General features: G+C 43.8%; 1 protein-coding gene across 1 annotated transcript in view; it reads right to left on the reverse strand.

Annotated features, from left to right (window-relative positions):
* Positions 1 to 1620: 1620 nt before the first annotated feature.
* Positions 1621 to 23148, reverse strand: part of LOC141139465 (phosphatidylethanolamine-binding protein 1-like) — a 32096-nt gene continuing 10568 nt past the window's right edge. Inside the window, exons 2-4 of the mRNA XM_073625616.1 lie at positions 17757 to 17863; positions 13075 to 13175; positions 1621 to 2064 (exon numbers count right to left, since the gene is read on the reverse strand). Of these exons, the coding sequence (XP_073481717.1) occupies positions 1847 to 2064; positions 13075 to 13175; positions 17757 to 17863 (426 nt within the window). The 3' untranslated portion in view covers positions 1621 to 1846. The remainder of the gene's footprint in view (positions 2065 to 13074; positions 13176 to 17756; positions 17864 to 23148) is intronic.

Genomic DNA, 23148 nt, shown 5'->3' on the forward strand with positions numbered 1-23148 from the left:
TCACAAGCGCAAGCCATCCAACTTAAAGGAGCGGGAGCAGTTTTGCAAGGAGGAATGGGCAAAAATCCCAGTGGTAAGAAGTGGCAAGCTCATAGAGACTTATCCAAAGCGACTTGGAGCTGTGATAGCCGCAAAAGGTGGCTCTACAAACTATTAACCTTAGGGGAGTGAATAGTTAAGTTGTGGGCATGTTCTAAAAATTAAATGATGCAAATCCTCAAACAATCCATGTTAATTCCAGGTTGTGAGGCAACAAAATATGAAAAATGTCAAGGGGGTGAATACTTTTGCAAGGCACTGTATATAAAATAAAACTATATGCAGGGTACTGGACAAAGCATTAGGGACAAAAGGGAGGTGAAATGATTTGATACAATAATGCTATCTGTAAGATTACAGTGTACTGTGCGTGTTATATATTTTGTACTTTTTGAATTTGCCACTGGGCTCCGCCCCATGCGTCACTACACTCACAAGAATGATCCGGCAGAGGACACAGCGGGGGGACATCGCAGGATCCTGGTGACAAGGTAAGTATGCTGTACCAGGATTCTGCAATGCAATCCCAAGTGTGGCTCGGGGTTACCGCTAATGGTACTGAAATTTAAACCCGAGCCACACTCAGGAATACCGCCAGGGGGGTTAAAGGGTTAGTTTATCTTTTTAGAAAGATATTCTCCCCCTGGTCCCCCCCCCCAGTATCTGCCATACTTACCTCGTGGTTAATGAGTTGTCAGTGCCCATGCAGCTGTAGCAGTGGTCCAGGGATGTGATAACCCCGCTCTTCTTTCCCTTCTTTCTGCAGAGCTTCTGGGACAGGTTCTCTTTGAAAGTGCTAGCCAATCAGAATTGCTCTGATCTGTCCTGGAAGCCATGCAGAAAAAAGGGGAGAAGAGTGGGGATTTTATATCTCTGGACCACTGTACCGGCTGCATGGGCACTGACTGCTTATCACCCGTGGAAGTACAAAGGGGACTGGGAAGGGGGGGTAGGTGGAGAGGGTGTAGGGCGTTAGTTCACCTTTTCATTTTTTTTTCTTTAACAATGAACTTACACTTTAAAGCTACTGCATGTTTAAAAATGTCCAATTTATCCAATCATTGTTTCATACATTCTCATCTAATATTTATCAATAGATTTGACACTATGTGAGCCCACACACAAACATGATAGATTGTACAGCTAAGTTTGTGCCATCATCTATAGACTGGTGGTTCCCCAAATCTAATAAAGTTTAGCTCTTGTAAACCCTTTGCTCCATCACCACTCCATTTAACTGCAGGGAACAAATAGCAGAAACCCTGTGTAAGCTCCTAATCATGACTTAGAGCTTACATAGCGCTAAGGACTTTGACCTCCTACCCCTGTGACAGCACTAGGTGCATGAGTACCCAATCACCATGCAGCAGTGTTATCACATGAGACAAAGGGGAGTGAGCCATCCAAGCCCCAAGTTAACTATACAAGTCTGGTCTCAGAGAACTGCAACTTCCATCTATAGTGTCCCACATAGGCACTGTGTTTTGTGACAGGTTCCCTTCCACCCTTATGTTATATATGCACTTATTTTCTTCTGAAGCAAAACAGGTGCATTTTGGCACAAATATTGTATATACCAGCTTTTTTCAAAACACTTTCTATTTATTTGTAGCAACCACACAGTATATGCAAAAAATTATATTGCTAGATCACAATCCTGCACATCAGTGATAAACTAAGACTAAAGCACGTGTATTTATAGCATGAAGAATATATTTTAAAAAATCTGAAGATCAGTCTGTCAGATTTATCTTTATTGTTAGGGTCCTCTTGTTGTGTAACTGGACTGTAGATGGATTCTCCGGCTCTACATCACTCCCAGTTGTCTGTAGATTGCAGGAACTGATTCATCCCACTCAGCCAGGTAACATGTGCCCGCAACAGGACGCCCAAGTTTGTATTTCTGGCGAAATTTTTTTGCTTTAAATTTTTCTCGATTTTCAGCACATGTGTCCCCCAGAATCGGTTCGTCACATTTTAGTGGGCCATTCTGTTTATAAACAAGCAGGGTGTACCTGTGACAACCTGATTCGGACAGAAAGAGACAGGAAATTTGATTAAATATTTTTGTTGGAACCAAAACCTCATCAATCAGAAATATACAATACACACATACTGGTATATTTATAAATCAAAAAGTGCAGTGCTAATCAAATAATGATCAATGATTACCACAAATCATAATATGCATACAGTAAGTCCAAATAGAGGGGTGCAGAAACCCCTCTAAAAAAAGTGACAGTCCAAAAGTGGTAAGTAAATTATTCATCCACACTTGATCAAATAGTTTTTTCATAAATAGTGACACAACAGCCATTCATCACCATATGTTTAATAAAATACGCTTACCAAAGCGAATGGACTCTTTCTATTAGAAAAAAAAAAATAGTCAAAATTGTCTTGTGTATCCATTTGGTCCCCATCTGGGATAATGTGCACCTCGGGGTCCAATTACACCTTCATGAAAGTCTTATGGAAGCCTCATCTTTCAAATGATTTTTCCTTCTGCTACCGCCAATATTGGTAACACACGCTGTATACAGCGCAAACTAGTGAGTAATTCCAGGTCCCCGCAGGTGGGAGGTCATGTGACTGGGGAAGAGGGTGGCGGGAGAAATGTAGGGCTGAAACAACTAATCGATTAATCGACAACGAATCGATTATGAAATTAATCGATTATGATTTTCATAATCGATTAATCGGCCAGCTGCCTGCATACAGAATGCATTATTTGTTTACATATCAGGAAATACAGTGCAGCACACATACAGCACACATGTCAGTAAGTGCCTGAGAACTTGTGAATGTGTGAGGAGCAATGCCCCATGGGACTTGTAGTCCTGGGCAGGAAGTGAGTGGTTCTAAAGGCAGAAGTTTTCTTTACCTTGTCATTGGGGCACTCTATACTGTACTTAACGCACAGCAAAAAGCAATGTAGAAACAGATCAAAAGCAAACTGCATAGGCATGTACTGAGCCTTATGCTGGCCACACAGATCAATTTTCAGATGAGAATATTCATATGAAAAATCTTTGTACATTTGCTGAATGAAAGAATGTTGTTTGAAATTTTCACTTGCTTTTAACATTCTGTTTTAAAATGAATGCAATTTCTGAACGAAAATCACATACACTGTCTGAAAAATTTCTTTGACCAAGAAATGTTCTATTATTTCTAAATTTTTCTGTCACTGTGGTTGAAAACGAACGTCGATTTGACCCCACTAATGATTCGAAAATCGAACGAACGTTCTTAAAATGAAATTTTTTTGAGGGAAGACATTGTTTTTGTATGGCCAGCATATAATATATTACAGTTCTGTTTGAAAATCTGCAAAATCGTCTTTTTTTTTTTCTTTAAAAAAAGATCCTAGTCTGATGATATTTACCAGATTCAACCTCTAATAGTATATACAGTATATCTCCTCTAATAGTATATACAGTATATATCTCTTCTAATAGTATATATAGTATATCTCTTCCAATAGTATATACAGAATATCTCCTCTAATAGTATATACAGTATATCTCCTCTAATAGTATATACAGTATATCTCCTCTAATAGTATATACAGTATATCTCTTCTAATAGTATATACAGTATATATCTCTTCTGTCTGTTATTCTCAGAGTGGATAAGAGATTTTGCTCTTTGCCTTTTTTTTAAACTTCATCTGGGGTGAAGATGAAGATGAAGTCTAAGTAGACGAAACGCGTCGGGAGACTCCACTGCCTGCCACCATTTTATTACAAGCGCTTTTTTATACGGATAATGTAAGTGTTTTACTTTTCAATAAATTTACTTTTAAAAACGGTATTATACTATGTGGCCACTTTCTTTACTTTATATGGGCCATTTCGATATCGGGTCACGTATGGAAGAGGTCTGCCGAGAGTCCTAGAATAACATCTGGATTCCACAACGTCTCATTGAGAAACCCCATTTCATTGCATGGTGGCAATACAAGCATTATTGACTCAGGTGACATATGTCTCTCTGAGTCCAACAGTTCCGGTAAGCCTGCATTGCTTCCATACTGAGGATCCATTTGTTATATACCACTTCCTTAAGTCTGACATCCACGGGGTGTATAACCCCAATACCTATGCGGGACTCTTAGTTTATATACTTTGTATTTCATTTATTTTTATATTTTATACGCAATAGATGTTTATTGGAGTTCCTTGTTACTAGGGAATGCATGGCGTTATGAATAATTATTTGGTATCTTTTTGAAATCTGTAAAAATTATCATCTAATCAGCGCTACACTATATATACCTGCATTACTGACAAATTTCCTTGTTTTGTTGTGTGAGCTGCTATCTGTACAAAGTGAGCGCAGTGTCTCTTGAGATTTTTTACAGTTAACACAGTGTGAACTGTGGAACCCGGATCGCATGGGTCTGAACACCAATGCGATCCGATTCCAGTGCGGACAAAAAAAAAGGGGCCCTGCACCATTTTGGTGCAAATGCAATGTGATTTCAGCCATACAAACTGTATGGCTGAATTCACACTGCACAGACATTGCATGTGATGTGCACAGGCATACGATGTCTGACATCACACCAATGTGAACCCAGCCTAAATCTTCTAATAGTTTCTTCCATTTATATGACACATTGGGGTTGATTAACTAAACCTGAAGAATGCAAAATCTGGTGCAGCTCTGCATAGCAACCAATCAGATGCCAGGTCAAAGCCTAACCACTTAAAGACCGAGCCTCTTTCTGAGATGAGTTGTTTTTCAAGTTAAAAAAAAGTTTTTTGTTGCTAGAAAATTACTTAGAACCCCCAAACATTATACATTTTTTTTCTAACACCCTAGAGAATAAAATGGCGGTCATTGCAATACTTTCTCTCACACCGTATTTGCTCAGCGGTCTTACAAAATCTCCATAGGCGACGTTTAAAAAAATTCTACAGGTTGCATGTTTTAAGTTACAGAGGGGGTCTAAGGCTAGAATTATTGCTCTCGCTCTACCGATCGCCACAATATATCACATGTGTGGATAGAACACCGTTTTTATATGCGGGCGACAGTCACGTATGCGTTCGCTTCTGCACGCGAGCTCTTAGGGACGGGCGCGTTTAGAAAGTTGTTTTTTTTTCTTATTTATTTTACCTTTTTTTTTTACATTTTTACTCTGTTTTAAAAAAAAAAAAAAAAAAAAAAAGTGTCACTTTTATTCCTATTACAAGGAATGTAAACATCCCTTGTATTAGAAAAAAACATGACAGGACCTCTTAAATATGAGATCTGGGGTCAAAAAGACCTCAGATCCCATATTTACATTAAAATGCAATAGAATAAAAAAATTGTCATTTAAAATAAAAAAAAATGGCCCTTTAAGAGCTATGGGCCATCTTCCCCTCACTCGTCTCCATACCCAGGCAGGGGACAGACGCGATCGCCTCCGCCGCTGCCGACGGCTCCAGTAAGTGGCGGAGGGCACCAGATCACGGCAGGAGGGGGGGGATCTGTCACTTCTCCCCTCACACACACAGATCCCGGTTCTCCGTGTGCCCCGAGCGATCATGGATCGATCACTCGCATTGGCTCCGTGGGCGCGCGCCCCTAGTGGCCACAGGGCGAAACGTTACATAACGTTGTCTCGCCCAGCCGTGCCATTCTGCCGCAGTACAACTGCATCGGCAAGTGGTTAAACCAAAAAAAGGTAAATGTATTTTATTGGGATTTTATGTGATAGACCAACACAAAGTGGCACATCATTGTGAAGTGGAAGGAAAATGATAAATGGTTTTCCAAATTTTTTCCAAATAAATACGTGAAAAGTGTGGCGCGCATTTGTATTCAGCCCCCCTGAGTCAATACTTTGTAGAACCACCTTTCGCTGCAATTACAGCTGCAAGTCTTTTTGGGGATGTCTCTACCAGCTTTGCTTATCTAGAGAGTGACATTTTTGCCCATTCTTCTTTGCAAAATAGCTCAAGCTCTGTCACACTGGATGGAGAGCATCTGTGAGCAGCAATTTTCAAGTCTTGCCACAGATTCTCAATTGGATTTAGGGCTGAACTTTGCCTGGGCCATTCTAACACACGAATATGCTTTGTTCTAAACCATTCCATTGTAGCTCTGGCTGTATGTTTAGGGACGTTGTCCTGCTGGACGATGAACCTCTGCCCCAGTCTCAAGTCTTTTGCAGACTCTAAAGGTTTTCTTCTAAGATTGCCCTGTATTTGGTTCCATCCATCTTCCTATCAACTCTGACCAGTCCCCCCCCCCCCCCCCCCCCGCTGAAAAAAAACATCCCTACAACATGATGCTGCCACCACGTTTCACAGTGTGGATGGTGTGTTCAGGGTGATGTGCAGTGTTCGTTTTCAGCCACAGATAGTATTTTGCTTTTAGGCCAAAAGGTTCAATTTTGGTTTCATCTGACCAGAGCACCTTCTTCCATGTGTTTACTGTGTCCCCCACATGGCTTCCCGCAAACTGCAAACGGGATTTTCTATGGCTTTCTTTCAACGATGGCTTTCTTCTTGCCCCTCTTCCTTAAAGGCCAGATTTGTGGAGTGAATGACCAATAGTTGTCCTGTGGACAGATTCTCCCACCTGAGCTGTGGATCTCTGCAGCTCCTCCAGAGTTACCATGGGCCTCTTGGCTGCTTCTCTGATTAATGCTCTCCTTGCCTGGCCTGTCAGTTTAGGTAGACGGCCATGTCTTGGTAGGTTTGCAGTTGTGTCATACTCTTTACATTTTCAGATGATGGATTAAACAGTGCTTCGTGAGATGTTCAACGCTTGGGATATTTTTTTTCATAACCTAACCCTGCTTTAAACTTCTCCACAACTTTATCACTGACCTGTTTGGTATAGGGTGACCACGTGTCCCGGATTGCCCGGGACAGTCCCACATTTTGCAGGTATGTCCTGGGAACCTTCATTCCAGGGCAATGCAGTGTCCCGGAATGAAACTGACACAGCCCCCCCCCCGGCGAACTGATGCCCCCAAAAAAGGCCGTCACATCGCTGATTTACTCACTGACAGTACTTGTCCTGGCCGGGAATGTCTGGAGAGGCCCAATCCCCCTCACCTGCTTGTGATTGGAGACATAATAATTCCCGCCTTTTGTGTCTAATCAGTGTAGAGCCAGTGGTGGAACAAGGTAAAACGGGTCTCGGCCGGCCAGGACAAGTACTGTCAGTGAGTAAAGTGGTGATGCGGCAGCCTTTTTTGGGGCGTGTGAGCAGTGCTTCTTGGGTAGTGGCGGTTGTTGTAAAAAAAAATTGGGGGGGCGGCAAACAGTATAACACCCCCCCCTTCCCGTCGGTCGGTAGCACTTACCCCATCACCGGCAGCTTCCTCTGCTCGGCGGCAGCCTCCCGTTCTCCTGCTCTCAATATCGGGCGGCTTCCCCTGCTCGGCAGCCTCCCGTTCTCCTGCTTTTCCATGGTGGCGGATTCCGTTTCCTCCCTCCTCCTCGACGGCCAATCAGGAGTTTTCTCTTTACGGCCAACCAGAAAACAGGTCTCACACCTGCTTTTAATTGGCCGGATTGAGAATCAGTGTTTCAACAGAGAATATTCATTCGCTGTTTTAACACACCTGGGTGGGCTCCGGTCACATGCTCTGCAACCCGAGCCCACCCTATTTTGGAGCCTATTGGAGCCTCTGGCTGTAATCAGGTGCTTCAAAAAAATCCCGTGCCACTGTAATTCACGCACCCGGGGCCCAAAAAGGGGCTGGACGCATGAATGGGGGTGGCCACAGCAGCTGTGGATAGATTCATGCTATGCATGAATCTATCCATTATGCATATAGGGGTGGCGTAGAGAGAGGGGGCGATGCTCAGGCGCCCCTAATGGACGGGCTGCCACTGCTTCTGAATAGAGCGTGCACCCGCCGCTTTGGCTGTGCTGTGATTTGTTACAGCACAAGCTGATTTTTGGAAAGGGGGCATGGGGGCGGAGTCGAGTGTCCCTGAATGGCAGTTTGTAAATGTGGTCACTCTAGTCTGGTGTGTTCCTTGGCCTTCATGATGCTGTTTGTTCACTAAGGTTCTCTAACAAGCTTCTGAGGGCTTCACAGCACAGCAGTATTTATACTGAGATTAAATTACACACAGGTGAACTCTACTAATTGGGTGACTTCTGAAGGCAAATGGTCCCACTAGATTTTAGTTAGGGGTATCAGAGTAAAGGGGGCTGAATACAAATGCACGCCACACTTTCCAGATATTTATTTGTAAAAAAATTTTGAAAAACATTTATCATTTTCCCTCCACTTCACAATTATGTGAAATTTTGTGTTGGTCTCTCACATAAAATCCCAATAAAATACATTTACATTTTTGGTCGTAACATGACAAAATGTGGAAAATCCCAAGGGGTATGAATAATTTTTCAAGTGTTAATGGGAAACGATTGTTTTTTTAATGTATGTAAAAAAGATCAACTAGATGTAAATAATATTTTCAGTGCATATAAATATTTGAAAAATCCTGTTTGCATGAATAACTTGTGATTACATTTGTATTTGGGACAGCCATATTTGCTCCTTACATAGAAAAGCACTACTTCCTGCAATGCAGTGCTACACAACAGTTCTGTCTTACTGCTCTCCTATGCAAGGAGTAGGTCGGTAGAGAAGACAGGCAGGGTGGTTGCAAACTGAGCGTTTGCTCCTCCTAGTGGCAATTTTACAAATCTCTATATTTGATATAAAGATAAAATGTGGGAGCTCAAGCTAAAAAAAAAGTGAAAGTCACAAGGTACAAGCTGTAATAATAAGCCAAAATACAGTATATGCTCACTGCAAAAACACTATATTTCCCTTTACAGGCTTAGATTCAGCATTGGGTAAAATGAGTTCTATGGTCACAGCATACACTTTCATTTTATAACATCAACATTGTAAAAACAATACAAACAATAGTTCTTTTTGGCAATCCAATATAAGCTTACTTTAAAAATCTCCTTTCATGTTGTGAGTTCTGCCTGTCTGCTGCCCATCTCTTTCCACAACTTCCTGGATTCCCAGCATGCTTTGCAGCTTCTCCTCTGCTGTTTACTTTCAATGTCTAAGGACTACATATTCCATGGTACCTTGCTGCCCACAAGCAGTTAATTCTGTACTGACTCCGCCTTCTGAAACTCCTCCTCTCGACACCTCTGTAGATCAGAAGGCAGGCTCTGTGGAATGTGTGACACAGCAGTGCCTACTCACAGTGAATATGTGTCACAGAATTCAAAGAAGTGAATGAGTGTGAGCTTCAAAGATTAAGTTTACAAACGTCAAGAAAGAAGGTGTTTCAGCATGCAGCAAGGGTGAACTAAAAGACTTTTACACAGCTCTACTGCAGAGCACAGCCCTGTCTAGCAAAGAAGGGGACCTGATATTTCAGAATTTCTCTGTTAACTTAAACGGTCTCTTCCCCATCTCACCTCTGTGACCAGAATATCCCCAAAAAACTGTAAAAAAACAAATTTCATCAGTTTAGGTCGATATATATTCTTCTACATATTTTTGGTAAAAAAATATTGCAATAAGCGTATATTTATTGGTTTGCACAAAAGTTATACAAAAAGTGTCTACAAAATAGGGGATACATTTATGACATTTTATTTTTTATTTTATTTTTTTACTAGTAATGGCGGAGATCTGCGATTTTTAGCGGGACTGTGACATTGCAGCAGACAGATGGGACACTTTTGTCACTTTTTTGGGACCATTGACATTTATATAGCGATCAGTGCTATAAAAATGCACTGATTACTGTGTAAATGTCACTGTTAAGGAAGGGGTTAACACTAGGGGGCGATCCAGGGGTTAAATGTGTTCCCTAGTTAGTATTTATAACTCTATAGGGATAGGACTGACTGAGGGAGGAGACACACAAAAATCCCCGTTCTAGCTCTCGTTCCCACAATTGCGGGTGGTCGGCGGTGATCGTGCCCACCGGCCACGTGCATCTGGTCCCCCGCCACGCCCCGCATCGGGTCCCCCACCTTGCTGCGCATCGGGTCCCCCGACGTCTGGAGGAGGAGACAGATCGCTGTTCCTTATTACTAGGAACAGCAGATCTGTCTCTTCTCTCCTGTCAGAACGGGGATCTGTGTGTTTACATACACACATCCTCGCGGGTGGCCGGCGGACATCGCAGCCGCCAGCCACACGCGATGGGTCCCCCGCCGTGCAGCGGGTGCGTACGCTTGCTATTGCCCTTAAAGGTGCCGATGTACAGCTACGGCGATTTGCGGGATCTTGCCGACCTGCCGCAGTATAATGACGGCGACTGGTCTGCAAGTGGTTAATGAGGAGTTCCGCCAGTTCCTTTAAAAATGTAAAGTCAGCAGCTATGCATACTGTAGCTTCTGATTTTTAATATTAGGACACTTACCTGTCCTGGAGTCCAGCGATGTCAGGACCGCAGCTAATGTTTACCATCGGCTGGTCGGGTGCTGCCGCCACCATTGCTGGCAAAGCACGCTGTGCTCTCTCACTGGCCCGGAAGAAGAAGAGGAGGGGGGCTGAGCTGCTGATGTACATTGCCGCGGCCCGGTCTCCCGGAAGTGGGGACAGGATACCTGTAAAAAACAGGTACCCCCACCCCCCCGAAAGGTGCCAAATGTGGCATCGGAGGGGGGGGGGATCAGATAAGAGGAAGTTCCACTTTTGGGTGGAATTCAGCTTTAAGCTTTGCACACATCGCCGTTCTAGCTCTTGTGCCCGCGATCGCGACTGGCCTGCGGATATCGCAGCTGCCAGCCACACGCAATGGGACCCCCGTTGTGCAGCGGGTACGCGCGCGTGCGCTTGCTATCGCCCCTAGATGTGGCGACGTACAGCTACGGCGATTTTGTGCCGACCTGCCGCAGTATAATGACGGCGGCTGGTCTGCAAGTGGTTAAAGAGGAGTTCTGCCCGTCCCTTTGAAAAGGTAAAGTCAGCAGCTATGCATACTGTAGCTTCTGACTTTTAACATTAGGACACTTACCTGTGCTGGAGTCCAGCGATGTCAGCACCGCAGCTGATGTTTACACTGTTAGTTAATTACACTGCTAACATGTAGAAAATACATTTAGGGTTCATGTACACACATGAGGATTCTATAGTGTAATTTCCCGGCAAATGGGAAATGGGAGCTGCAGATGCTGTGTACAGCTTGCCTTACAAGTGAATGGCTGTATATGGCAGTTCCTTTAAAAATGTAAAGTCAGCAGCTATGCATACTGTAGCTTCTGATTTTTAATATTAGGACACTTACCTGTCCTGGAGTCCAGCGATGTCAGCACCGCAGCTAATGTTTACCATCGGCTGGTCGGGTGCTGCCGCCACCATTGCTGGCAAAGCACGCTGTGCTCTCTCACTGGCCCGGAAGAAGAAGAGGAGGGGGGCTGAGCTGCTGATGTACATTGCCGCGGCCCGGTCTCCCGGAAGTGGGGACAGGATACCTGTAAAAAACAGGTACCCCCACCCCCCCGAAAGGTGCCAAATGTGGCATCGGAGGGGGGGGGGGATCAGATAAGAGGAAGTTCCACTTTTGGGTGGAATTCAGCTTTAAGCTTTGCACACATCGCCGTTCTAGCTCTTGTGCCCGCGATCGCGACTGGCCTGCGGATATCGCAGCTGCCAGCCACACGCAATGGGACCCCCGTTGTGCAGCGGGTACGCGCGCGTGCGCCTGCTATCGCCCCTAAATGTGGCGACGTACAGCTACGGCGATTTTGTGCCGACCTGCCGCAGTATAATGACGGCGGCTGGTCTGCAAGTGGTTAAAGAGGAGTTCTGCCCGTCCCTTTGAAAATGTAAAGTCAGCAGCTATGCATACTGTAGCTTCTGACTTTTAACATTAGGACACTTACCTGTGCTGGAGTCCAGCGATGTCAGCACCGCAGCTGATGTTTACACTGTTAGTTAATTACACTGCTAACATGTAGAAAATACATTTAGGGTTCATGCACACACATGAGGATTCTATAGTGTAATTTCCCGGCAAATGGGAAATGGGAGCTGCAGATGCTGTGTACAGCTTGCCTTACAAGTGAATGGCTGTATATGGCTGTGCTCTTGTAAATGCCATTGCTTCTTTGGGTAGTTACCCAAGCATGTGCATTCTATGTGTTTCCCAAAAAGAGAAACACCGTGTTTGGAAAATATGCTGCTGGTAAACGCACAAAACAGAGTTAGGCACTTGCATACAGATATGCCATTAAAGGTATGCAGTAAAATGTGCCATCAATAAAAAGATCACACTTATATACTTCAAAATTACTGATGTGCTTCAGGACTTTCACGAGAATAAATACTTCCACTAGAATAAGCTAAATAGTACCAATACAGATCCCAGACAAATGCTGTAAAGAGGTGATAGCAGCACCTGTGTGGATCTTTTTCAAGACCAGGAACAACAGAGTATATGTTATATGTTATAAAAGATATATAAGAGATTATGGCAGATAAGGTGTAAAACTACAGGATCTATTTAGGAAACAATCTTTGGACATATGTCACACACATTTTTGTCATAGTTTCTGTAATGCAATAATTCCTATCATCCTCAGCTCCATCTAGTGGCCAAAATGCATTATAGCTTTCTGAAATACCGCAAATGAGAAAATATGCCACATTTTAGACACTAGATGGTGATGACAATCAAATTAATTAATCCATTATGGAAATTATAGTAAAAATTCATGCAGTCTGCAAGTCATTCTTCCAATAAATGTTTTAGAAGTAGATTGCTTAAAGTCTGTGCCCCTACAAATAGCCTCCTCATTAAGCCAGAACAGGTCTTTGAAAGTGTAGGGGCCTTAACGGTTCCGTGTTCTATGTAAGGTATTATAAGGGAATTAGGTAGGATAAGAAAGGGCTGTACCTATCGGATTTACTAATTTACAGAGTTTGTATTTCTTCTGCTTATTCTTATTGCAGCAGAAGGCCCAGAGACAAGTTCCGTTTAACAAGTAATAGGAATCTCACATTAAGAAAAACACAACAGGCATTATCCAGAATAAACACTGCCCTTACCTACATTTTTAACTAAAAATGTATGGGATGAAACTAACCTGTATCTTTTCCAGGTGCAGAGCCGACATACTTGGTAAGTGTACAGCCACTGTTGAGATCATTTCCTTTCATGTTTACTACTATACAGTGATGCCATTCCCTGGTAAAGAAAAAAGTAAATGCAATCAGTTTGGAAGAAAGTTGTGTACATATTTGATGAATTGTTTTTTAATTATATTCCTGTGTAGAGTGATGACTATGAAGAATTAAATCATCACTGCATGGGATACCAGCCTTAAAATGGGGTTTTTATGTGATAGACCAACACAAAGTGGCACATATTTGTGAAGTGGAAGGAAAATAATAAATGGTTTTCAATTTTTTTTACAAATAAATACAGTATCTCACAAAAGTGAGTACACCCCTCACATTTTTGTAAATATTTTATTATATCTTTTCATGTGACAATACTGCAGTTCACAGACGCTCTCCATCCAATCTGACAGAGCTTGAGCTGCTTTTGCAAAGAAGAATGGGCAAAAAAGTCACTCTCTAGATGTGCAAAGCTGGTAGAGACATCCCCAAAAAACTGTAATTGCAGCGAAAGGTGGTTCTACAAAGTATTGACTCAGGGGGGCTGAATACAAATTCACGCCACACTTTTCACATACAGTATCTCACAAAAGTGAGTACACCCCTCACATTTTTGTAAATATTTTATTCTATCTTTTCATGTGACCACACTGAAGAAATGACACTTTACTACAATGTAAAGTAGTGAGTGTACAGCTTGTATAACAGTGTAAATTGCTGTCCCCTCAAAATAACTCAACACACAGCCATTAATGTACAAACCGCTGGCAAAAAAAGTGAGTACACCCCTAAGTGAAAATGTCCAAATTGGGCCCAATTAGCCATTTTCCCTCCCCGGTGTCATGTGACTCGTTAGTGTTACAAGGTCCCAGGTGTGAATGGGGAACAGGTGTGTTAAATTTGGTGTTACCACTCTCACTCTCTCATACTGGTCACTGGAAGTTCAACATGGGAACTCTCTGAGGATCTGAATAAAAGAATTGTTGCTCTACATAAAGATGGCCTAAGCTATAAGAAGATTGCCAAGACCCTGAAACTTTTTAACAGGACAGGTCCCACTTGGAACAGGCCTCACCATGGTTGACCAAAGAAGTTGAGTGCACGTGCTCAGCGTCATATCCAGAGGTTTTCTTTGGGAAATAGACGTATGAGTGCTGCCAGCATTGCTGCAGAGGTTTAAGGGGTGGGGGGATCAGCCTGTCAGTGCTCAGACCATACGCCGAACACTGCATCAAATTGGTCTGCATGGCTGTCATCCCAGAAGGAAGCCTCTTCTAAAGATGATGCACAAGAAAGCCCGCAAACAGTTTGTTGAAGACAAGCAGACTAAGGACATGGATTACTGGAACCATGTCCTGTGGTCTGATGAGACCAAGATAAACTTATTTGGTTCAGATGGTGTCAAGCATGTGTGGCGGCAACCAGGTGAGGAGTAGAAAGACAAGTGTGTCTTGCCTACAGTCAAGCATGGTGGTGGGAGTGTCATGGTCTGGGGCTGCATGAGTGCTGCTGGCACTGGGGAGCTACAGTTCATTGAGGGAACCATGAATGCCAACATGTACTGTGACATACTGAAGCAAAGCATGATCCCCTCCCTTCGGAGACTGGGCCACAGGGCAGTATTCCAACATGATAACAACCCCAAACACACCTCCAAGACAACCACTGCCTTGCTAAAGAAGCTGAGGGTAAAGGCGTTGGACTGGCCAAGCATGTCTCCAGACCTAAACCCTATTGAGCATCTGTGGGGCATCTTCAAACGTAAGGTGGAGGAGCGCAAGGTCTCTAACATCCACCAACTCCGTGATGTTGTCATGGAGGAGTGGAAGAGGACTCTAGTGACAATCTGTGAAGCTCTGGTGAATTCCATGCCCAAGAGGGTTAAGGCAGTGCTGGAAAATAATGGTGGCCACACAAAATATTGACACTTTGGGTCCAATTTGAACATTTTCAGTTAGGGGTGTACTCACTTTTGTTGCCAGCGGTTTAGACATTAATGGCTGTGTTGAGTTATTTTGAGGGGACAGCAAATTTACACTGTTATACAAGCTGTACACTCACTACTTTACATTGTAGCAAAGTGTCATTTCTTCAGTGTTGTCACATGAAAAGATAGAATAAAATATTTACAAAAATGTAAGGGGTGTACTCACTTTTGTGAGATATTGTATGTGAAAAATGAGTCAATACTTTGTAGAACCACCTTTCGCTGCAATTACAGTTTCAAGTCTTTTTGGAGATGTCTCTACCAGCTTTGCACATCTAGAGTCAAATTTTTGCCCATTCTTCTTTGCAAAATAGCTCAAGCTCTGCGGGATTGGATGGAGAGCGTCTGTGAACTGCAATTTTCAAGTCTTGCTGTGTCCCCCACATGGCTTCTCGCAAACTGCAAATAGGACTTCTTATGGCTTTCTTTCAACAATGGCTTTCTTCTCGCCACTCTTCCAACATTTTGTGGAGTACACAACTAATAGATGTCCCATGGACAGATTCTCCCACCTGAGCTGTGGATCTCTGCAGCACCTCCAGAGTTACCATGGGCCTCTTGGCTGCTTCTCTGATGAATGCTCCCCTTGCTCAGCCTTTCAGTTTAGGTGGATGGCCATGTCTTGGTAGGTTTGCAGTTGTGCCATACTCTTTTCATTTTCAGATGATGGATTGAACAGTGCTCTGTGAGATGTTCAAAGCTTGGAATATTATTTTATAACCTAACCCTGCTTTAAACTTCTCCACAACTTTATCCCTGACCTGTCTGGTGTGTTCCTTGGCCTTCATGATGCTGTTTGTTCACTACGGTTCTCTAACAAACCTCTGAGGGCTTCACAGAACAGCTAAATTTATACTAAGATTAAATTACACACAGGTGGACTCTACTTACTAATTAGGTGACTTCTGAAGGCAATTGAGGTATCAGAGTGAAGGGGGCTGAATACAAATGCACGCCACACTTTTCAGATATTTGTTTGTAAAAAATGTTGAAAACCATTTATCATTTTCCTTCCACTTCACAATTATGTAAGATTTTGTGTTAGTCTATCACATAAAATCCCAATAAAATACATTTATGTTTTTCGATCTTAACATGACAAAATGTGGAAAATGTCAAGGGTATGAATACTTTAAGGCACTGTGCGTCCTTCATAATGTGCTAGTACTAAAAGTTTACTACTGCTTTAGGATATGTCCCTTCACTTCATGTACACTTGACACAGCAGGAAGTGAGGTAAATCTCTTCTCAGACAGTTGTTACCAGGTATGTAAGAGTATGTGTGAGAAAGCGGAGGGTATGAAGACGGGTAGTATGTGCAGGAGGGATGTCTAAAGGGTATGACGGCAGGCAGCATGTGCAGGAGAAGAGTGCTAAGGGTATGACATCAATGGTATGTGCAGGAGAAGAGTGCTAAGGATATGACATCAATAGTATGTGCAGGAGAAGAGTGCTAAGGGTATGACATTAATGGTATGTGCAGGAGAAGAGTGCTAAGGGTATGACATCAATGGTATGTGCAAGAGAAGAGTGGAGAGGATATGACATCAATGGTATGTGCAGGAGAAGAGTGCTAAGGGTATGACATCAATGGTATGTGCAGGAGAAGAGTGGAGAGGATATGACATCAATGGTATGTGCAGGAGAAGAGTGCTAAGGGTATGACATCGATGGTATGTGCAGGAGAAGAGTGCTAAGGGTATGACATCAATGGTATGTGCAGGAGAAGAGTGGAGAGGATATGACATCAATGGTATGTGCAGGAGAAGAGTGCTAAGGGTATGACATCGATGGTATGTGCAGGAGAAGAGTGCTAAGGGTATGACATCAATGGTATGTGCAGGAGAAGAGTGGAGAGGATATGACAGTGCACATCATGCACAGAAGACAGTGCGAAGGTATGTTATTTGGCAGAACAGTTAGTCTTGTGACTTCCAAAGCAACAAAATGACTAAAATATTTGGTCACGGCCACACTTTATAAGCAGTTACAGCAAGGATATTTTTTAGGTAGGATAAAGACCTGTCTGCACCACTTGTGATGCTGCACCACACACACTGCCCCTGCAGATGTGCATTGGTGGCATTAATCCTAATAGCACCCCACACATCAAGAAAATGCAGGTGCATTGGAGGCTACTAAAACGCATAATACTGCAGTACCATGCGGTTTAGTGTGGAGCCATTTTACTGGAGACACCCTAACACAGGAAGTGAATTAGTGGCAAGATTGTCTGGTAAAAATAAAGGAAAACAACCTAAAAAAATGAACACAGCCACCACAGTTGAAAGACTAACAAGATACATTGTATTACATTTTTGTTTTTGTATTTAATACTGCTTTAATGGGTTTAGGTCTGATTTTAGAGTAGGATAGTCTAGATACTTTCTGCCTTGATAACTCAAGGACTCCTTTTTTCTGTTAAAGAAAGCTTCAATGAAAGTAACCTCAGACTATTTCCAAGTGGTTAGAAAAGCTTTATGAGCCTTATGTGACCTAAGCCAGGTAGTGAGAATAAAAGAGTGGCCACTTTGTTGACTTCCTTTCCTCCTTACATCAATCAGTAAGTTCTATTTTCTTTAATAAACACTGATAAACATTTTAAGAGACATTTTACTATGAGATCTGAAGTGTTTTGTCTGTATGACTATATTTTCTTACCCAATACTGGGGTCTTCTCTGCAAGGTACATCAGGATCAGTAAAAATAAAAGTATACAATGAATTAGGATCCATGCCCTCCCAATGAATAGTTGGCATTTGTTTCACCTAAAAGACATCACAAAAATCAGTTATTTATTATATAAGCAGTAAAATCAAATAATTATAATTTTAGGGGTTCAGCAACAGGTCAGCAGATGGGACGAGATTCCACATTGGTGTCACCAGGACGTTGGGTAGTCAGGCCAGTGTCATTAAAAGGAAGAGACAGAGGATCCTTAACAGTTATGCCCTGTACACACGGTCGGATTTTCAGACGGAAAATGTGTGATAGGACCTTGTTGTCGGAAATTCCGACCGTGTGTGGGCTTCATCACACATTTTCCATCGGAATTTCCGACACACAAAGTTTGAGAGCTTGCTATAAAATTTTCCTACAACAAAACCCATTGTCGGAAATTCCGATCGTGTGTACACAAATCCGACGCACAAAGTGCCACGCATGCTCAGAATAAATTAAGAGTCGAAAGCTATTGGCTACTGCCCCGTTTATAGTCCCGACGTACGTGTTTTACCTCACCGCGTTCAGAACGATCGGTGATTTTCCGACAACTTTGTGTGACCGTGTGTATGCAAGACAAGTTTGAGCCAACATCCATCTGAAAAAATCCATGGATTTTGTTGTCGGAATGTCCGATCAATGTCCGACCGTGTGTACAGGGTATTAGAAGTGGCTAGGAGGAAGGCCACCTCTATAACAACAGAAAGGAGGCAGGTAATCAGGTCTCTAAAGTTAAAATTAAGACAAATTACTTTAAAATATTGGTAACTCTCATGCAGGGTTTGGGGTACTTCTAAATGAGGTAGAACAAAGTGCAGAACAAGCCTCTTGTTTTGTACAGCCTAAGCCAGCCTTTTTCAACCAGGGTGCCTTAGGTTTCTTCAGGGGTGCCTTGGCAAAATGCCTAACATTTGCCCAAAATTGTATACAAGCCAGCAGGTGGACCAAGCCTGTCTTTTAGTTACACAAAGTCACAGGTTTTCATTGTGCACAATTACAACCTTCCAGCCATAGGTGTCCTAACAACTAATGACATCATAAATTGATAAGGAGGGAGTTGGGTGCCTGCACAGGATCTTTGTTTGCCTCTCTCCTGTCCCTCTCCATCAGCAATGGGGTCACATTAGCTGAGTGAGGAAGAGAAACATTGTAATACTAGTTAGTACCAGTGTGCAAAGGTGTATATGCTTTGGAAGAATAAATCACGTTGGGTGTCCTGCATGTGTGGATGTTGCTATTTTACTTAAAGCTATTAGTTTAATTTTTACATTTTAGAATGGCATACCTCGAGAGTGTACACAATTTTTAAAGGGTGCCTTGATTGACAAAAGGTTAAGAAACACAGGTCTAAGCAAGCGATTCTCAACCTTATTGAGACCATAACCTGGTACATTTTTCCTTAATTCTCCCATGTCCCTACAGTAAAAAAAAGAAAAAGTTTATACTCCCACAAAAAAAGTAAAAATATGGACTGCAAACTGCATTAACCACTTGCCTACGAGGCACCTTTATCCCCTTCCTGTCCAGGGCATTTTTCATCTTTCAGCACTGTCACAGTTTGAATGACAATTGTGCGGTCATGCAACACTGTACCCAAATTAATTTTTAATCATTTCCTTCAGACAAATAAAGCTTTCTTTTGGCGGTATTTAATCACTGCTGGGTTTTTTTATTTTTTACAAAACAAAAAAGAAAAAAAGACCGAAAATTTTGAAAAAAATGTTTTTCTTAGTTTGTCATTAAATTTTGTAAATAAGTATTTTCCTCCTTCACTGATGGGTGCTGATGAGGCGGCACTGATAGGCTGCACTTATGGGCACTGATCAGGTGGCACTTATGAGCACTAATTAGGCGGCACTTATGGGCACTGATTAGGTAACACTGATGAGGAGGCACTAATCGCCGCACTGATAGGTGGCACTGATGAGCACTGATAGGTGGCACTGATGGGCAGCACTGGTGGGGACTGATAGGCAGCACTGGTAGTTAATGATAGGTGGCATAGATAGGCGGCACTGATGGGCACTAATGGGCGGCACTGATGGGAGGCACTGATGGGCATTGATGGGCAGCAGTGACTGGCATCACTAATGGGCACTGATGAGTGGCACTGATGGGCACTGATTGGTGGCACTGATGGGCACTGATAGGTGGCACTGATGAGCACTGATAGGTGGTACAGATAGACAGCACTGATGGGCACTGGATGGCACTGATGGGAGGCACTGATGGGCAGCACTGATGAGCAGGCACTGATGGGCACTGATTAGTGGCACTGATGGGCACTGATTGGTGGCACTGGGCACTGATAGGTGGCACTGATGGGCACTGAAAGGCAGCAGTGACTGGCATCACTAATGGGCACTGATGAGTGGCACTGATGGGCACTGATTGGTGGCACTGGGCACTGATAGGTGGCACTGATGAGCACTGATAGGTGGTACAGATAGGCAGCACTGATGGGCACTGGATGGCACTGATGGGAGGCACTGATGGGCAACACTGATGAGCAGGCACTGATGGGCACTGATTGGTGGCACTGATGAGCACTGATTGGTGGCACTGGGCACTGATAGGTGGCACTGATGGGCACTGATAGGTGGCACAGATAGGCATCACTGGACAACACTGATGGGTGGCACTGATGGGCAGCACTGATGAGCAGGCACTGATGGGCACTGAAAGGCAGCAGTGATTGGCATCACTAATGGGCATTGATTGGTGTCACTGATGGGCACTAATTGGTTGCACTGGGGGTCTTTACTGTAATCAGGGCACTGATGATCAATGCCCTGATTACATGTCCGGGTGTTCCCTGCGAGGAGATTCTGATGATTGGCTCTCCTCACCACACACTCCATCAGTGTGAGGCGATGAGAGACGATCACTGTCACTTCCGCACTGTGACCTGTAATTGGTTCTTTACAGAGATTGGGGTCGCTTTGTGTCCTAGCAACATGGCATGGCTGCGATCGGCGAGCGAGAGAGGCCGTTCTGGGCGCCGTCTTATGACATCCACCCAGAACGAGAGCTGCACCGTCCCTCTGTCATTTGACGGTGGGCGGGCAGGAAGTGGTTAAAGAGGAGGCTCAGTCTGTAAAAAAAAAAAAAATTTAAGTCATCAGCTACAAATTCTATAGCTGCTGACTTTTAATGAATTGACGCTTACCTGTCCAAAGATCCAGCATCCTCACCCGGGCTAGTTCTTTACTAGCTCCTGGCTTCCCAGCACTGGCATCCTAACTGTGGGCAGCTGGCTGTACAGCTTTCTGCTTCACAGAGCTGCACTGCGCATTGGGAATGGTCCTGTAGTCTTTTGGGACCTGTGGCATGGTCCCAGAAGACTGCAGGGAAGGAATACTTCCGCTTGGATTGCCTAGGCGATCCACACGTAAGTGGGAGCGGGTACCTGTCAAAACTAGGTACCTGCTCCCCCCCCCCTCCAAAATTACATGCCAAGTTAGGCAGAGGAGGGAGGGAGGATATCTTAAAGTGCAACTTCCCCTTTTGGGTGGAACTTCGCTTAAAAATGCTGGGGGAAACTTTGGGGAAATTGGTCTGGGACTGGGGTCTCACAAGGAGGCTGAAGGCTTTGCCGGGGAATTGTGGGAGAGTGAGGAAGATGGTAGGCACATTGGGACACTGTGAGGAGGCTGGAGGCTCAGCAGCAGGCTAGGGAGCACTGGAGGAGGCTAGGTCGCACTGTCACAGGTTTGGAGGCATTGTGAGGGATAGGCTCCTTCAAGGGGCCTGGGGGCTTGAGGGGTGGTGTGGGCAATAATGGAAGGTTAGGGGCACTATAGGAGCTGGAAGGAACTATGCTAGGTTAGGGGATGTGCAGATGGCTGGAGGCCCGAGAGGAGGGGGGCCTCAGTCCAGCAATAGACCATGGCCCGGTGGTTGAGAACCATTGGTATATGCTGGTCGTAAATGGTATTCCTGTTTGTCTTTTTTGTTAGTAGAGACCTGTGGGGGTTATTTGTGCAATGTAACTGATGAACTGAAGTGACACACAGGCTGTTAACACCTTCCTTCCCACTACACATATGGAATAGGAAACAATAGGTAGCATGGCCAATACTGAACATCACTATCACCTCCTATCAGCACTCCTTAACTGCACCATTCTCAGAAGTGTTACACGTGTGTCAGGAGCATCTAGCGCTCCTGCTCCTCATTCTAGCATCCTGGTTTTGGCTATGGCATTCTCCTTGTCTGTCTGTCCACCTGCAAGGTGACTGATGTGGCCAGACTCTGGGTGGAAACCAAACCTGATATAAGCCAGTCAAGCTTGCATTCTCATGCTTGTGATAGAGTGTGTAATACCTGATCAAGCTACTTGTTTTTGTGCCCTGCTAGATTGTATTACCTTGTTGCCAACTTTGGATAGCGACTATTCTCTGAACTCTGCCTGATTTTGATTTTGGACATTGACCCTAACTATTCTGAACCTTGCCTGTCTGCCAACCACAAGTACATCTTTGCTTTCCTCAGTTCGGCATGCCTTGCATGGTAGCCAGGCACTATAGCATTGTGTATAAGTCCTTGGAGCAACCCGAGTACCGGTAGGCCTGCTTGCCTTATGGGAAAGGAGGCTGCTATAGGTGAAAAAAACAGAAGCTATGTAGCTATAATGTCTGACCACCTGTGTTAGGGGTAAGCGTGACATTATCACAGGCCTTTAACAAGATAATGTTTCTGTGAGGATGGACTCTAGGCAGGCTTGTTTATTTGCTGAGATTTGCAAAGTGACACGCCAAGTCCAGGAACTTTTTGTGCGTGTAAACGCACCTCTAGCAGGAACCAGAACCCAAGGGTAACTCACTGGTTCGTTTTTCTGGTGACCCCCATATGTTTTCCAACTTTAAAAATAGTTGGATGCTATACTTTAAGTTTAAGCCATGCACGTCTGAAGCACAGCGGATTAACTTGATTATTACATGGTTGCAGGGAGACCCCCAGTTTTGGGGTTTTAGTCTCCCTGCAGATGACCCAACTAGAGAATCAGTTGAAGCTTTTTTCAAGGCCCTAGGTTTACTCTATGATGATCCTGTCCGTGCCCAACCAACAGAAACTAACCTTATGTCATTACAAAGTGGTATATATAAAAATACTACATATTCACAAATGTTGCTGGAATAAAATCTGTGTGTAGCCACCCCTCTGCCCCTCTATGCACCCGCATTGCGAGCGGCAATGCCACATAGTGCCCCACGGTTGTAACTGGTGCAAATCCCGCACATTTCCATCAAGGGTAACCGTCAGGACAGCCCAGACCCGACTTGGACATCCAGCCATGGGTCAGGATGTGGGAGAGAGGCTGTATCACCAG

This window comes from Aquarana catesbeiana, linkage group LG01 (assembly GCF_042186555.1).
Source record: "Aquarana catesbeiana isolate 2022-GZ linkage group LG01, ASM4218655v1, whole genome shotgun sequence".
Lineage (NCBI taxonomy): Eukaryota > Metazoa > Chordata > Amphibia > Anura > Ranidae > Aquarana > Aquarana catesbeiana.